Source organism: Pararge aegeria, chromosome 24, assembly GCF_905163445.1.
Source record: "Pararge aegeria chromosome 24, ilParAegt1.1, whole genome shotgun sequence".
Taxonomy (NCBI): domain Eukaryota; kingdom Metazoa; phylum Arthropoda; class Insecta; order Lepidoptera; family Nymphalidae; genus Pararge; species Pararge aegeria.
In genome coordinates this window covers 4,958,247-4,975,720 of record NC_053203.1, presented here as the reverse complement: position 1 = coordinate 4,975,720, position 17,474 = coordinate 4,958,247, and the positions used below count along the sequence as shown (strand labels likewise).

Sequence of the window (17,474 nt, the reverse complement as noted above, 5' to 3'; positions counted from 1 at the left end):
CCGATTTATAACCGATTATAAATATTGTAATCGGGTTTCTTGTAAAATCTTAGTACGAGCCCGTAGTTAGGAGCGCGTCGGTGTCCACCGCTAACACAATAACCGTCGGTCCCTGTTATAACTAATAATTGTGTTGGAGCAGCGTGGTGGGTTCACGCTCAATATCCCTCTCTCCTATGAGAGAGGAATCCTGTTGTGGAAGACATATGATGATGATCATGAAGTATCCATGAAATCGATTATTGAAGATAATGTAAGAAAACTAAATTAATAAAAAAAAAAAAAACATAACTCTACAGATGGGACTGAAAATGAACATGAGCAAGGAAGGGGGAGGGTTTTTACAGGGAATTCAGAAATCCACGGACCTGGGCCGCTGTCAGCAGGTGCCCAAGACTCGTTTGATGTCGTCATTCCAGCACCTTGAGTCCACAACTTCCATCGGTTCTTAAAACTACGTGCCCTACCCATGTATGTGTATATTTTAAGTAAGTAATTATGTATAAGTGACACATTACAGCTTCAAGATTCGCTGAGCTATAATATTAAATTCTTTTACGGATTCAGTGACATTTCGTTCTACGACTAGTTCGTGTTGCCAGCATGACATAGTATCCTCAGGCCATCTTTTTTCAGTACAAGCGAGAGTTTAGAATTTGCAAGTGAACCGACTCCCGTGTCACGTTAAGCCATCTGGCAAGTTTCTGGTTATTATCACCCCTTGTTTATTACAGTAATAATTGTCGAACCAAGCAGATGGTACACCGGATGGTAAGTGGACAACCATCGCCTATAAACAGAGTAACAATCCAAGGGCTTGTAAAGAAAAACCTACAAATGTCGCCCAGTGTCCGTCAATCTGAGACGAAGGTGTTAAACCTCATGTGCCAGTTATTACACCAGAACGGAGCACAGCAATGCTGCTTGACTTGCTTGAGTACTTTCCTGGACGAGCTCTGTCACAAAAAGCTCCACTGCTACCCAATCGGGAATCCCATTGACCTGCATTGGCCCACCATTAAGCAATGCATGCTTACCTCGATAGACTAGAACTACTGATGGGCAACGTGGTGGGGTACGGACTCCGGAAACCGCTGGCCGCCGAAGTTATGGGGTACATGCTCGGAGTGTGCCTGCACAAATAACATCATAGTTAAAAATTATGAAGACATTGGATGCAAACAAACAGGCTTCGGCCGTGGCTAGTTACCACCCCACCGACAAGGCTGTACCACCAAGCGTCACGATGCCACGTAGAAACAATTTAGAGATATTATGGCTTTAGTAACACTATCAACAACTTCCGCAAAGCTTTAAGGCTTTTGTTTGATTTTATCAAAAATCTGTAATATTTAGCTTAAAGGTCTGGAGTTGAGAACTATATTAAAAAGAAATTATAAGAGAAGAGTAGGAAGAAATATCAAAACTCAAGATTTTATTGTTTAAACGTTTGGTGTAAATTTATCCCTTTAATCAGATTTTTTTTTTCTTGTAGTACTTAAGTATAATAACAATTACAAATAATAAGAGTACAAAAACTATTAATTTTATTTAATTGTATACATAGATAAAATATGAAGTGAACTCACCACGACGCCGCCACTTGCGACATTTCCGGACTGAGCATGGGGTAGGGGTACGTACCCCCTGGAAAAGGGTACATGGGGGTCCGCGCGAGGCCCGCTGCTGCAAACACAAACAATCTATGAAGTCATCCTGCGTTCTGAGCCCCAAGACTGTGGGTTTGATTTCCACAAATAGGAAATGTTTGTGTGATGAACATATATGTTTTTCAGTGTCTGGTAGTATTTAAGAATATTATTCATAAAGATATTCATCGTTCTTAGTACCCATAATACAAGCTACGCTTACTTTGGGGTTAGATGGCGATGTGTGTATTGTCGTAGTATATTTATTTATTTATGTACTTTAGTCCGATGCTAAATAACAATTTATGTGCTTCTAACTGAAATACTTATGTCGTTTAAAGGAGTATTTTTACTAACAATAAGTTATTTATCATCCTGAAAATAAGGATTTTCATTCGGAAACGAAAAATCATATACTCCTATATGAATGAGTAAATGAATGAATCACTTGTAATGTACACCAAGAGGAATGCAGAAATCAAAACCAATCACAACACAGATGTATAATTTCAGGGCCTTATAGCGATTTCTCGCAGGCAACCAATGGCGTAGAAGACAGCTACGTAAAATACCAATTTGAAAATAATACTGCTTCAAGCGATGGTAGTAAGCCTCCAATACGTATACGATTTGCACGATCTCCTTCATAAAATAGACCCAATTTACTTCGTTTTAGAACTGAAGTTCGCACAGCACCACATTAAGACAGTCAGCGCTCCTAGCGGACGTTGGTAAAATAAATATCTTCAGGACAGAATGTACGACTTTAAAACTACTGGTATTAGGTTCATTTTAGATTATTTTTAATGTTTCGATAGGAGAAAACTACGCTAGGATTACGTACAAATCTTATTGTAAGAGTGGATACCTACTGATTCTCAATGGCGTAGATTTTGCGAAGTTAAAGTTGTCATTTTTGAATTGTGGTTAAATGTGTGCTTCAGTTAGAATGCAATCAATATACTTTATTTGCAACTGTGATATATAACGTACAGTGGCGTGCACAGGGTTTTTGACCAGGGTATGCATAAAGAAGGAAGATGACATAAAATTGAAGAATCCTTCCCCTATATGAGTTATACAAAAACTTTAGGGTATGCAGTGCTTTTGTGCATGTATGAAGTGCACGCCACTGATAACGTAGGCTTATAGAGAAATCCTTTAATAATATTAAGGATTAATTAAACGATGAAAAAGCTTGGATATGAATAGCTAAATATAAATTAACTGTGACTACAGGTGATAACAAAAAAATACCCGGCGTTTGTTGTGGGCTCTTCTCAGACCAGGGCGCGTTTGGAACCCTAGTAGCTTTAGGTTAAAGTTAGCGAACGTAGTTGTCACCTCATACTCTGTATTAACATATTTGTATGAATGCTTCATAAGTGCCTGTGATTGGTAATGACCTACCTGATTTTATAATCATTCAAACCGTAGATTTAGTTTAGTAAAAGTCAATTATACATAGGTATATGGTTAAAGTTTTAAATTCAACTAGAAATTGCTATGTAGCGATAAGGCCACCAAATTGTACTCTCTTGATATGTATATATATCTCTGTAACTACTTTGGTGTACAATAAAAGTGTATTCATTCATTCATTCATTCATTCAACTAAAATGGTCGTCAATAGGCGTCAGTCGGACACTAATAAGTTAAGTTTAGCGACTTACCTAACTTGGAGTCCAGCTGGTAGGGCGGGGGTATGCCCATGTGCGCTGGCGGGGGCTGCCCCAGGTCCCCGCCGGGGCAGAAAAGGGAGAGTCCCCCACCCGCTGGTAAACCCATCTTGCTCGCCTGTAACAAAAGGGAAATAGTACTGTGAAACCAGCTCATAAAACACCAATAAAATTCAACATCATCATCGTTATTTTAACCGATAGACGTCTAATTATTAGCAAGAATAATAATGATAAGAAAAAGTTTATTTTTTTAACAGTTACATAGTAAACTATCTAATCCGCCATAGTTAGTCTGGAAATTTCGCTTGAGATATAAAATCGCCTTTGCAAGCCTCAATGTCTAAATTAAGTTTTTATTTTTTTTGTGTTTTAATCGTTATCATCCGCAGCCTATTAAAGTCCCACTGCTACAGGCCTCATCTCTCATAGGAGAGACGGTTTTAGAACATACACCCACCACGCTGCCCCAATGCGGGTTGGTGGGCTATTTTATTACTTTTTATTGAATGTGTGTGTGGAATAAAGTATTCAAACAAACTTTAAACAAAAACAATGCAAAACAATATTTGGTAAACAATGGTTCGTGCAAATTAGGCCCTCGGCTTCAGTTACGCGGAGCCCGGCACGCGTTAACTTTTCGAAGTTATGTACGTTTTAATTAAATAACACTTTCATTGACGGTGAAAGAATACATCATGAGGTAAACTGCATGCCTGAGACTTCTCCATAATATCCTTAAAGGCGTGTGAATACTAGACCGCATTTAGCCAGCGTGGTGGACTACGGCCTACTCCCTTCTCACTCTGAGAGGAGATACCCCATGTAGTGATGGTTTGATAATTATGATGAATAAATGCCAAGAAAACCGACTTCGACACTACTACTGTAATGTAACACGAAAATACCTTAGCAAAATCACGAACGAATATTTTAGATTGAGACATCGCCATTTCTGTATCGAAAAATATCAAATTGAAGTCAACGTGTCAAATGTGACAACGATTATACGACGGCTCTCTTTGTGCCCGGCGTAAATGTCATAAAAACATAAAACACTCGAAGGCAATAAAAGAAAAGAAGAAGTGTCACAAAAGTTATGCATCGTTATAAATTAATCTGCACATTTTAAAATTATATGACGTTTAATAAGTTCTTTTACGACGTTTTTTAAATAACGATCATAAAGTAAAAGGGATCGTAAAAATTATCACATTAAAGATTCTTAACTCGTTTCCGTCTACTAATTTTATTATAACGAAACAAAATTCATCGAGGAAGATTATTAAAAACGCATCAACCAAACACCCAGGTTGAGGTAACAAGCGAAACTATAACTAGAAATATGGATATATTAGTAGTTTCCGACGACGAGTCGGAGTAATCTAGGAGTAGACCAATTTCACATTAGAGGTATAAAAATTGTGCTAAAAACCGGTTTCTACGCACAAGTAAAACCACAGATTAAAGTTAATAATTAGTATGAGTTTAGTATCCCACTGCTGGGCTAAGTGCTCTTTTCTTATAATGGAGGGGTACTCTCCCCTCCACTTTGGTTTGAGTCATATACCGAGTTTCGATAGTTAGCTTTAACTTATAAATAGGCACATTAGGACCCAAGGCATGACTTGTTTATCGAGGCACGGCCGAAGGCCATCAACTCTTATTAGCCTAAAACTATTTACCAAAATTATCAGAATATAAAATTAATTTTGTTAAGACGCTTTATGTATAACGAACTGACCTAAAAGCTATCGCAAAACTTAACATTAAATTCGAATAAACGATGTGCATTTAGCCTTTACGAAGTTATGTGACGACGTAAAAAGAATTTCAAATAAAGTTAAAACGAAGGTATTCTATTTAAAAAAAAAAAACATGACAGCTTAAAAACACATAATTACAAAACCGTCAAATCAAAACAAAACGCCATACAAAATGAACAAGATATATAACAAAAAAAAAGAGCCCACGAATCATTTGGAGCGCACGAACAAAACCCGGGGACGCTGCAAGACGCGTCATTAGCAAGTAAATTGGCGCCGGCACCGTATAAATTTCGTTCTACCCTCCCGCCCAATTATGCAAAATGGCACCCAACGAGGGCCATTCAACCACGCCGCACTTCCGAGTGTCTCACCTCTAATTAAACTGGAATCTTCTTTTCACCACTCTATTATGCGAAATAAACGACAGGATCGCTCGCTGGTGACACGTAGGCGCAAATTAATTATGGTGTTTTCGAATCACTGAATGCTTCTTGTGTGTTTTGTGGACATTTTATTCGCGCATCATTATATTATGCTAAAGTTTATGAAACATTCGCGCTGTGTGAATGGAGATTCTTTTCAAAAAAACCGGCCTCGAAAGAGACTACAGTATAAAAAAAAATTGTTTGAAAGTGTTTTGAAGGCATAAAAAGTGACAGAAAGTAAGATCGCCATACTTCAAATTTTGTTTTGTTTTGCCGGTTTTTAATATTTCTTTTAGTTACTGACATATTGCTACTTTCTTTATCGTTCGAGTAACCATATCGTTAAAAAAAATCCAACAACTATTCCTATTACGAAAAAGCTGTTAAAATAATACTTAACCAATGATAATGAGATTATTTCTCACGGGAAGAATATACATACATTTTTGATGAGTCATGGGCTTTACAGTAAATATGAATGTCAGTCATTATATAATGACTGACTTTCAGGATAGCTCAAAATGGCCATAACCCAGAGCCGTAAAGCCAGTTATTAAAAAAATATGACATAATTCGGGTTCTGAATAGAATGTGGAGAGCGTTCCGAGATAGAATTAGATTATGGTACATGGCACAAGAGAATCCATAGCGACAACAAGAATGGGTCCTCCACTTGGCGAGCAAAGAGGACGTTAAAACTGGCGCATACTATAAAGAGCGTAAAACCAGTTTTGAATATTTCAAATCCTTAACCCATTGAAAAGCGAGCTGGCTGACAATCCCTTCGTCGCTCCTTCACATTCGAGCAGGAACTGCTTATTAAGACAATAATTACCACGAACAAAGAGTCCCCACTAATTAATAATAAAACACGCACAAACAAAGCCCTCCATTCACGCTCGGGACAGCGGATAAAAAAAAAACAAAAAGAGAAAAAATAACCGAAACGGTGGTCGAAAAGCCTCAACATGCGAGCCTGAACAAAAAGAGCCCATAGACAATGATGACAGTCGAGACGCATAATGCGGGAGCAGAGCGCGTTCTTAATTTGAAAATATTTCCATAATAAGATTTGTCTATGGCGCGACCGGTAACAAAAGATAGCGAGACCTTTGTTCAGTTGACAGCTCGTAATAATTTTAAAAAATTAAATCATGCAATTACGCGGGCAGGGCGACTGCGAGAGTTTGCAACCACCGTTATTAGCTAAACAAGTTTTCTCGTTAAAACTTACATTTTTGAAATTAGTAGGTTCGCGTCGCCTTTTCAGCACTCCGCGTGTATTGAGAAGGTTCCTAATGAAGGCCAGGTGGAGTGGCCGGCTATTGAAGGCACGTCGAGAGGGTAGTTATTGAAGGCATGAAAGCGCCGCGTGACGTCACCGCCACTCGAGCGACAACCTCCAGTCGCTAATTGGAACTCGTGGCGATAGGACGCGAGAAATGTTGCCTCAATCGACTAATACTTCAAAATTGAATAGGTTTGTTAACGAGCGGCCGGCTGAATGTTGCGAATGGAGTCGAGTGCTTGGTTAGCATTCGCTAACTACCTTATACGTATTTTTTTCCTTTTTCAAATTGAAGCCGTTAAGTTTTATGATTATAATACAGAGGCAATAAAAGCAATCTACGTGGCCGGCGATGTCACGAGATTTCAGTTCAAAATGGAAAATGGAATTTCACTAGATCGCAGCGAACTCTAAACGGACTCACACTAGCGTGATCGTACACCCCTTTAATTCACCAATGCGGACGAAGTAGGGCGTAATATCTTGAGAGTTCGCCCCCGGGGTAGTGGGCGTGGAAATAGGATGCTGCGTTGCTATGACAACCATGTGTAGGGGCGCCCGTTCACGTGGCGTGCGCTGGTGTGGGTGAGGGGGCGCCGGGAGGTACGCTAGTGTGGGTTTAGGCTGAGAATCGACCTTGGAAGTTTCGGTCTACTTAGTCGCATTCTTCTTATTGTGCAGGACTCACTCGCAAGTCGCGAGTGATTCAAGCGGTAACCTTGACGGACAACTTGGTTTCATGACATCCACCCTATGTTATAAACAAGTTCAGATCTTGGCTTCCGTATCTTAAATTTACGTTTACTGTAACAAAATCTTTGCATTTTCAATACTAGTTTACAACGATTACAAGACTGAAAATCACTGAGCAAATATATTATCAAAGAAGTAGTTAAGTAAAGAAAGAACTAACCCACTTGACAAGAAAAAAATCACCCTCCATAATTTCCATCTCCACCGTCCCCAAAATAACAAGTGTATATTTTTTTTTTAAAAGTTTATATTTTTACTTTAGGTACTATAACGGATCTCAGGCGTCAAAGTTGGTACTTGTGCAAATAAAACTTTATTGCCTTATTTTCACTTGTAATCAGACTCATTTATTTTAAATGATTTGACCCAAAGTTTCTAGACATTCTAACCACAATTACGGGCCGGTTTATAATGATACAACAGGGAACTTAAGTTTTTTTTTAAATTACATATGATACTATATTTAAGTAAAAAACATGTTTTTAAGAAAGAAATAAAAAGCAGTCGAACATCAGGGACACTTCAATAGCCCGTCATTTTGGCGCGCTTTTGTAACGATTTCGCTTACTTACGATTTGTCTACTCACAGAGTCCAATGGACTATGTGAGTAGAGCATAGTGCAGTTGTTGCTATGGCAACAAAAAGAGAAGTGCAACAACTACGTACTCAGTGTTATTGACATTAGTAATTGTCACAGACTTTTACGTTAACAATCGCCTAATGGCGTCGCATTTCTATCTAATCAAATATTTTTCACACTTAAAATTTTTTTTTCTTGCTGAACATATATAATATATATGTATAATGTGATATATATATAATGAAGGAATTAAGTCTATTTATACAAATGGTTTTCACTTATTAAGAGTGACATATATGTTCCCTATTATCAGCGGCGCGCACTTCATATATGCACAAAAGCACTGCATACCCGAATTATTTTATAGAACTCGTATCTGAGAGGAATTTTTCCATTTTATGCCATGCACCTGTTTTATGCATACCATGGTCAAAAACCCTGTGCAGCCATTGAATATTATAAGCACATATGCAAAAAAAATAACATTCCCATTTCCATTCCGCTAACCAATTTCACTCAAAGCTCAGCGTGCCGTCGCTGGTTATTCCGCATCATTTCTTATACATTTCCGCAGTCGGTCCTTCGAGCCGGATGCGAACGTAGCCGGAACTTTCTAACGAGGACATTATCGAATGTATCATACTACGATGCAACAAGAGTGAATAGGCATCTTATAGGCAAACGTGTCCCATCTTAGGCCACATCCACACTTTCTATTAACGTAAAAAAAAAAACGAAGGTCTCTTTAGCACAGTGGTGAGTGTGGGAGGAGGAAGAGGAAACTTTCTTTGAGGTCTGGTAGAGTGGGAGGTTTCGGCTTTTGCTAGTTACCAGCCTACAAGCGATTAAGTGCTCCGGTACGATGCCGCGTCGAAACCGATTACGGGTATAGGTTTAATATAACTGCTATACTGTTAAAAGTTTGTTCCGATACCATATTAGACTGCCTCATCGCTTACCAGCAGGTTATATTCCAGTCAAGGATTTCATCATATCAATCCATTACCGGTCCACTACAGGGCACGGGTTTCCACCCACAATGAGAAGGGTTTAAGTCGTAGTCCACCACGCTGGTAGAGTGCGGATTGGTGGACTCCACACAACTTTGAGACCATTTTTGGTTGCCGATTGTCGCAGTGGGCAGCGACCATGCTTTCTGAGTCCAAGTCCGTGGGTTCGATTCCCACAACTGTACAATGTTCGTGTGATGAACATGAATGTTTTTCAGTGTCTGGATGTTTATCTATATATTGTAAGTATTTATGTATATTATTCATAAAAATTATTCATCAGTTATATTAGTACCCATAACACAAGCTACGCTTACTTTGGGACTAGATGGCTATGTGTGTATTGTCGTAGTATATTTATTTATTTAACATTATGGAGAACTCTAAGGCATGCAGGTTTCACGGTTCATTCAACGTTGAAGCAAGAGATATTTTAATCGCTTAAAACGCACATAACTTGAAGCGATGAAGCCGAAGTCCCGCTTCCAAGGGCTAACTTGTAGTGGAATAAAAAAAGCCTTACGCCTAAAGTTTATAGTCAATCCTAGATTTTTCCTTTAGACATTTTCTTGGTAGCTTCGGTAAAGACAGGAAACTGGATATCGTTATCAAGTTACTTGTCTTGTCTTAAATAACACTGATTTGGAACTACTTTGAAATTAAAAAGAAAAAAATTAAAGAACAAAAAAAGTAGTTTAAATTAGAGCGTAGGAAGTACTTCATAAGTAAAATTTTGAAAGTAGAATACTTAAATGCACAAATCGGGGGTGGTACTTAGGGTAGGGGTTGTTGACCTTTTTCGGGAGGCTGGTATGCAGAGATCGACGTAGACTTATATCTACCTACATAAACAAAGATATAGAGAAATGGATGGGAATCTTTTTATTTGAAACCAGCTTTTTTACGTTGCTTTCCCCACGCTGTTTCGATTCCTAGGATAAAAGAAAACATCAGAAAAATTACCTGATATTTTTGGTTTATTTTTTTTCAAAGAGCCACAGATTATTCTTCTATATATTCTTCTTATTATACTTCTCTTCTTGAGCTGTGTTTAACGCCATTTGCCTGGAATAGATCGCTATGTAGCGATAAGGCTGCCAAATTGTATACTTTTTGTTAAATTTTTATTTATTATTTTACTTTATGTTTATGTGGTGTACAATAAAAGTGTATTCATTCATTAATTCATTCATTATTGAATATCTAAAGAACGACTACTTCCTGGTGCAGCGGTAAGTGCTGTGGTTTTAAGTTGGAGGTGTTGCGTTCGATTCCTGGCAGGGCCAATTTGGGAATTTATTATTCCCGATTTTTCTCTGGTCATAGAAGTGCTACTAAGCGATATAGCGTTCCAGTACGATATCGCGTGGAAACCGATTAGGGGTATGGTAAAATACAACTGCCATACTACCCAACAGGTTAGCCAGCTACTGGTATAAAAAAACATACAACTAGACTTGAGAGTTGTGCGCAACAGAATTGGCACCAATTTTTTCTCTACGCTACGCTAGTCTGGCGTAAGCTTTCCAAAGTATTCGTCTGCTGTTTCGTTATTCCCATCCGCACATCCATTGTTCCGAGAAGTGGCTCACCTGTCCTCTCGGGTTGCCGTCATTAGCTGTAGTAAGCTATTTGTCACTAGCTGTCATTAGGGTTGTCAACAGCAAGTTTCTTTTTTTTTTCTCGAAGTGAAAACTTATTTCGGCGCGTTGAGCACATTTTGGTGAAAAAAAATCAAAGAACTAGTCGTCATCTTCACCGAACACTTCATGAGATATATATATATATATATAATATGTAAATAAAGATTTTAAGCTAGATTTTCGTGGTTAATCAACGTTTCTTAAATAAAGTCCAACGGGTAGGAACATTCCACAATAATGTTATGGGATTTTTTTATATTCGACCTGTTGTCCCGTTGATGTACCGTCATGGTCAAGATATCCGTGCAACTGGTGGTATGTAACCGTTGAACTATATTTTAGAAATATATAATATGCATATATTTACATAGATTTAGTTATCGCTTCTATCCGCAGTCCCGAATGACTACCCCGCATGTTTTTTTTTTTTATGACGCGTTAGCGACTGCACTGTCACTGTCACTTAGCCAGTGCACGAGCTCACAAGAATTCCAAACGGATATTTGCATATCGTCTATATCAAAAAAAATATAATCAGCCTCATTGTTACGGTATTCCAGTTTAATAAACCAATGACTTAATAGATTATCTTACCTTATTTATTCGGAATTATTTATGAAAAAATAAATGGAGCGACAACCCTAGGTAATAAGTTAACGTGTTCCCTACTAGCTGTAGGCCATGCTTTACAGCTTATTAGCTGATATGTGCGATAACCTTGATGGAGTAAATGCGTTTCTTTATGTTTTTTACTGTCTCTGTAAAAACGTGGTCATTCATAACGAGTCGAAAATACAAATAAAATAGAATTCAAACGGTAGGTATACAGGTCAAAATTAAGTTTGCACCATATTGATGCACAATATTACTTCCTCATAGAAGAGAGGTTCAGAGGTTCTGCGCAGAACATCTCATATATACGTAATATATGAGATGTTCTGCGCAGTAGATATAAATGGCATGTCATTTTGCCGCTTACCTACGTTGAAATGCAGGCAGGGCGTTACGAAATTCGACTTTTTAGTAAAACAGGCCTCATTCATAAAGAAAAGACTGCTAAACACAAGTTTAAAATTATAAGTCTTGTTTACAAAATCCAAGTAAAGTTTACCTCTGAACAAGAAATTTTATAGACGCCGAGACGCTAATATTTGATCCGTAACAATTTTTTTATTTATTACATTAAAGTTATTACTAGACTAATTAATAGTCTTATTATTTTTTTACATTAGATAGAATTAGGCATTATTTTTTGGATTCCCATGGTATTGCTTAGCAATTGTGTATTATCAAGTCAATATCTCCAGAGGATGCTCCGGTGTCGGAGCGAACCATGCGTAAAGAGTGAGTTTTAGAAGATATCAGAGTAGTGTATAAATAGACGATTAACAAATTGCAATTTGTTGAATTGCCTGGCTATCCGGGTTAAGCAAGTTAAGCTTTACGTTCATTGTAATTTTTTTTTAAATAATTATAAAACGGGGCGAGTGCCAACCCTACCGGCGGCTAGCTATTTGCGTCTCCCCTGTTATCCGCAGGGCATGCTCAACGGCTTAAGGGGTATGTGCGTTGATAGAGCCAATTTTGTCTTGACCTGTCATCTCTATTTAGTTTTCAAAGACTAAACTAAAATACTACTTTAGTTTTTTCTTGTTCTGTTGTTTAAATATTCAACTGTACGCAAAGATTTTTTAATCGTTGAAATTCGACATCCCTTTAGCCTTTCCGAACTACAAAAACTCTAAGCGACCTTCAAAATAATTGAACCAGTACCTAATAAAACTTTAAACAATAATTTTGTTATTCAAATATTTTTTCTGCTGCTATCAACGGCCGCAATTGATTGAATTGATACCGCCGTCGCACAGCGCCCCTTGCCCCCGCTATAGGATGCGTCTTATACAAACTATAATTTTCATTTTCTGAAAAAAAAATTGCTTATTTATTTTTAGCAATGATTGGACAGTGGGCAGTCTTAAGATTAACTAAGTTGTAAAATAAAAAAATAATTATGTATTATTATAAATACGAAAGTGTGTTTGTTTGTTTGTTCTTCACACCCTAACTAAACAATCAACTTGATTCTTGGCATAGAGTTAGTGGAAAAGACGGAGAGTAATATAGGCTTAAAATAACGGTTCGCACGGGATTTGTAAAACCGTAATGAACGCAGACAAAAAACTACTAATAATATAATCGGGTGGCCACTTACAAAAATGCGGTAGCTTAGAGATGTAAAAATTATTTATAAATTAGAAAAAAAACCGACTTCTTCATACGCCCAGGATCTAAAAAGAACAAAAACTCTGCTACTTTATGTTACATTAATGTTCATTTTCAAGAAAGTATGCCCTTTAAAACAAAAAAATAATTTTAAATCGGTTCAGGCGTCTTCGAGTAATCGGGTGACATTCATTAAAAAAAAAGATTTCGACGAATTGAAAGTCGGGTAAAAAGTATATTTATTCAATCAATTTAATTAAAAAATCCATTAGCTTTAGCATTATTTTTCTCATCACCATCTCGCACTGTCGAACTGAAAACACGCCTTAATCCGTGTCGCATCCAGTACTGCGATATTCCGCGCGTCCGAGAGACGGGTATGCCAATTATGTTTTTGACGGCAGGTCGAGCCTCCAAATTGGATTACGGGGTTTTTGGTTATATGCTGTACGCGTAGTGGGTGAACCAGCGTTTATTACATACCAACCTGCTTTAGTCTAAAAATAACTTCCTATTAAATAAATAGCCGTGGTAGCCTAGTGGTTAGAGCTGGGCCTCCCTTTCGGGACCGCATTCGATCGCGGGCTCAATCGATCTATAACTTGACGGCCGATTAGCGCAATGTGCAGCGACCCTGCTCCAAGTCCCTGAGTCCAAGGCCGTGGGTTCGATTCCCACAACTGGAAAATGTTTGTGTTTCCATGAATGTTTTTCAGTGTCTGGGTGTTTATACGTATATTATAAGTATTTATGTATATTATTCATAAAAATATTCATCAGTCATCTAAGTACCCCTAACACAAGCTACGCTTACTTTTGGGCTAGATGGCGATGTGTGAATTGTCGTAGTATATTTATTTATTTTTTATTTATTATAGCTTTCCGGAGTAATGTGCGTTTTTAATTTTATTTAGGCAATTAAAATATCACTTGCTTTAGCGTTGAAGGAAATTGAAAGGAAATTTGTATGGCTTATAACTGCTATACCCCTAACCGGTTAGCCTTCTGCTATCTCAGACTGCATCATCACTTAACATCAGGTGGCATAGCAGCAGTGGCGTGCATAGCCCTTGGACCCAGGGTATGCACAAGGTGTTCAGCACAAACATAAAGTAAAATTAAAATTTAGATTTTAGATAGGTATGTCGGTTTATAATCAAATTACTTTACGAAAGTTATATTTTTGATTGATTTAATACTATCGTCTATCTACTGCTAATTGAATAAAAGTACATACCCTGATTTACGTCACAAAATTATGACACACCATTCGGCAGCATTTTCCAAGCACACTGATGATAATTATATTTTTCCAACATAACATGTTTTTAGCGTCTTTATGAAAATTATTAAGATCACAATATCCTTTATCATTCCACACTTTACGTAATAATATTGGAAAATAAAACAAAAGGAAAGGAAAATAATCGATTGGTATGTCCAAAGCCGCTTAGCCAAGTTAAGTTTTCGTAATATTTATTATTAAACATACGTGTTACTTTATCACCTTTTTTTGTGGATATTTGTAACATTGGTACACACCTTCTTTGCGAATGTTTTTCTAATTTTACGTACTTTTTCCAGGCACACTGAACCCAAACAAAGACCGCACGAATATGCTTTCATTATAAAATGAATGAATAAACTATAAAATAACGTTAACACATTAAACTATCACTACTCAACCAAACCAAAGTTACCGACATAGCTCAACGAGTCGCGAAGCTTAAGTGGCAATGGGCCGGGCACATAGTTCGGAGAAAGGATGGACGTTGGGGTCCCAAGGTGCTGGAATGGCAGCCCCGTACTGGTAAGCGCAGCGTTGGTCGACCCCCAACGAGGTGGACAGACGACATTAAGCGCGTCGCAGGTAGCCGTTGGATCCAAGCGGCTCAGAATCGTGGAACTTGGAACTCCCTACAAAAGACCTATGTCCAGCAGTGGACGTCTATCGGTTGATGTGATGATGATGATGATGATGATGATGATCACTACTCAAACTTTTATAAGTTGCTGAATTTATGCACTTGAACCGTTTATTTATCACCAACGCCATAGAGCATTGTTCGAAGGTAAACAATAATGGCGATTGAATATGCTAATGATAATATTGCAATCGAAATTAGTCAAAAAATGTCTTTAATTTTTTTGTAAGTATGGGTACGAACGCTATTTTATTTTGATATGTAAACAATAAATAGAAACAATATTTATTGTTAACTTTCTCACTTTCCAATAATTCCTGGAATACTTTTCATAAAAAAATCTAACACGTAATTGATTATCCACTTCCGTAAGCAGTGCTTATAGACACCATAGAGAACATAGAGAATTTATGAATGAAACTTTTCACACAAGACCGATGCTAATCTTGTAAGTACAAGCGCACGATTATAACATTACACGATACACACTACTAACTTGCACGCACACATCTAGCAGAACGATTCTTTCTTTGGGCGTGCTTATTTTATTTGATATTTCTATGCAACAGTAGAGGGCGTCTTATGTCGAGTGATTCATAATAATTGATTTACCCTGCAATCGATAACATGAGATTTAAATAATGTTTTTTTAATTACAAAACTTTAATGGTCCTATCTGAAGGCTCTTTTAAGACCCTGAGGGTAGGGTATGCACTGCTTATTTGCATATATGCAATGCACGCCACTGCATAGCAGCCAAGAGCATATTGACACTAAATTTAACTTATATTATACTTCTTTATGTACACCATAATAGGCGACAAGCGCATTATTCACAGTGCCACAGTGGTGATGCTAGTATATTGAGATGAATGGGGTCGCGGGTTTATAGATGATTCAAGGAGGTTTATAGGTGATTAAATAAAAAAGAAATATGTACATAGGAGAAACTTAAAGCCTTATGTCATTTTCTACCAGTCGAACCTTTGGTAAAGTGGACAACGTAATAAATATGGTGCAAAAATAAAGAAGACATAGAAAGTAAAAATAACAAAAATACTGAAACTATTAGAAAAAAACTGAATATATATGACATTTTATAGTAATTCAAATATGTCAAAAAACTATTAAAATAGTAGAGTCTATCATAGATCATCCTTAATATTGCGTTTGTACGGTTATCTTTAAATTGAATGAAAACGCGGACAAATTCGAACGCAAAAGCTAGTTTGTAAACAATCAAAGGAAGGAATTTCAACACTCCATTGGTTCAGTGTGCCACAGTAACGTCTTAAATCTTAATCCTTTTATCATCTCACTTTCTCCATGTAAAGCATTTGGGATGCGCGCGCGCCGAATGTGTGCCATACATATCGCGCGCTCTTTGCATCGCAGTCGGTATAGGCGAAGAGCCAGCGTCCGAGTCTTACGAGGATTTTGACAGTAAAACTTAAAAGCTTGTTCACAAATATTGCTATGATAACCACCATATGGATTTCAACAACGTCACCAGAGGGTAGTCTCCCTGATAAGTTTCAGAGTCAGAACGGGGCAGTTAAATTGCGTGGCGGTACATATTTGCCAGGTATCCGTAACTGTGGTCAAAGTCTATTATGATTTCCAAAATTGTCTAGACCCTGCAATTGTACCCAATACTTCTTCTAAGTCACCAACACACACCACTGGAGGAGTGCCTACCGGTAGGCTGTTACAGAAAGGTAAGTGAGAAGCATATTGTTTATTGTGTGTGAATACCTCGACGTGATCATAACGACACACCTGTGAAAACATCTCATTAACGTGCTAATTATCCTCAGCCTATCACTGTTCCAAGCGTTGGTTCAAGCTGCTCTTATAGGTTAGATGCATTTAGAGGTACAAACAACTCACCGGCTCTTAAACTATATTAAGATTCTTCCAGATATAAAACCAGGGACACACAAAAATATACCCAATGCAGTTAAAATACGGTTCATATTAACACGGCATATATTATGCTAGTTAGTAGAGTTTGTTATTAATGCGTCGCTGAATTGTCTCCACGGCTAATCGTAAAAATTCTTTATATGCTTCATCATCAATGATTAGAATAGACAGAGTATTAGTAATGTAAGTTGAACTGGTTATTGCAACCCATTCCAGTAAAGCAAGCACCTTTAACCTTAAGTTATTTGCGTTTTAAGCAGTTCAAATTTCTACTTGTGACTGTCTCATGTTTTCAAAAGCCGAGGACATTTAAATTAAGTGTTTTAGTGTCTGCTATGAAAGAGTTTCACTAAAATCTCCTCCACAAGGGGTGAAATTGAGATTGGAAAAATGTATGAAACTCATGTATTTCTGTAGTAAGGACATGAAAATCGGCATAGTTCTAAACATAATACTAAAAGCGGTTTATAGAAATCACCCATGGTGTGGGAATAGGGGATGAAAGGATGTATGGGAAAAATTTATGTATTACAAATTGTACGTGTGAGACGTCGTGGGCAACCGCTATTTAAAAATTAATTGCATACAGTAGTACAAGTCAAA

The 17,474-nt window shown here is 37.5% G+C and overlaps 1 protein-coding gene across 5 annotated transcripts in view; it reads right to left on the bottom strand.

Moving 5' to 3' along the window:
* Positions 1-17,474, bottom strand: part of LOC120634662 (protein pangolin, isoforms A/H/I/S) — a 240,640-nt gene that overhangs the window by 22,680 nt on the left and 200,486 nt on the right. For 4 of the 5 annotated variants that reach the window (XM_039905399.1, XM_039905398.1, XM_039905394.1 and 1 more), the window contains exons 5-7: positions 3,323-3,446; positions 1,590-1,686; positions 1,038-1,133 (exon numbers count right to left, since the gene is read on the bottom strand). In XM_039905399.1, the coding sequence (XP_039761333.1) occupies positions 1,038-1,133; positions 1,590-1,686; positions 3,323-3,446 (317 nt within the window). The remainder of the gene's footprint in view (positions 1-1,037; positions 1,134-1,589; positions 1,687-3,322; positions 3,447-17,474) is intronic. The other variant, XM_039905395.1, reaches the window with a different exon arrangement.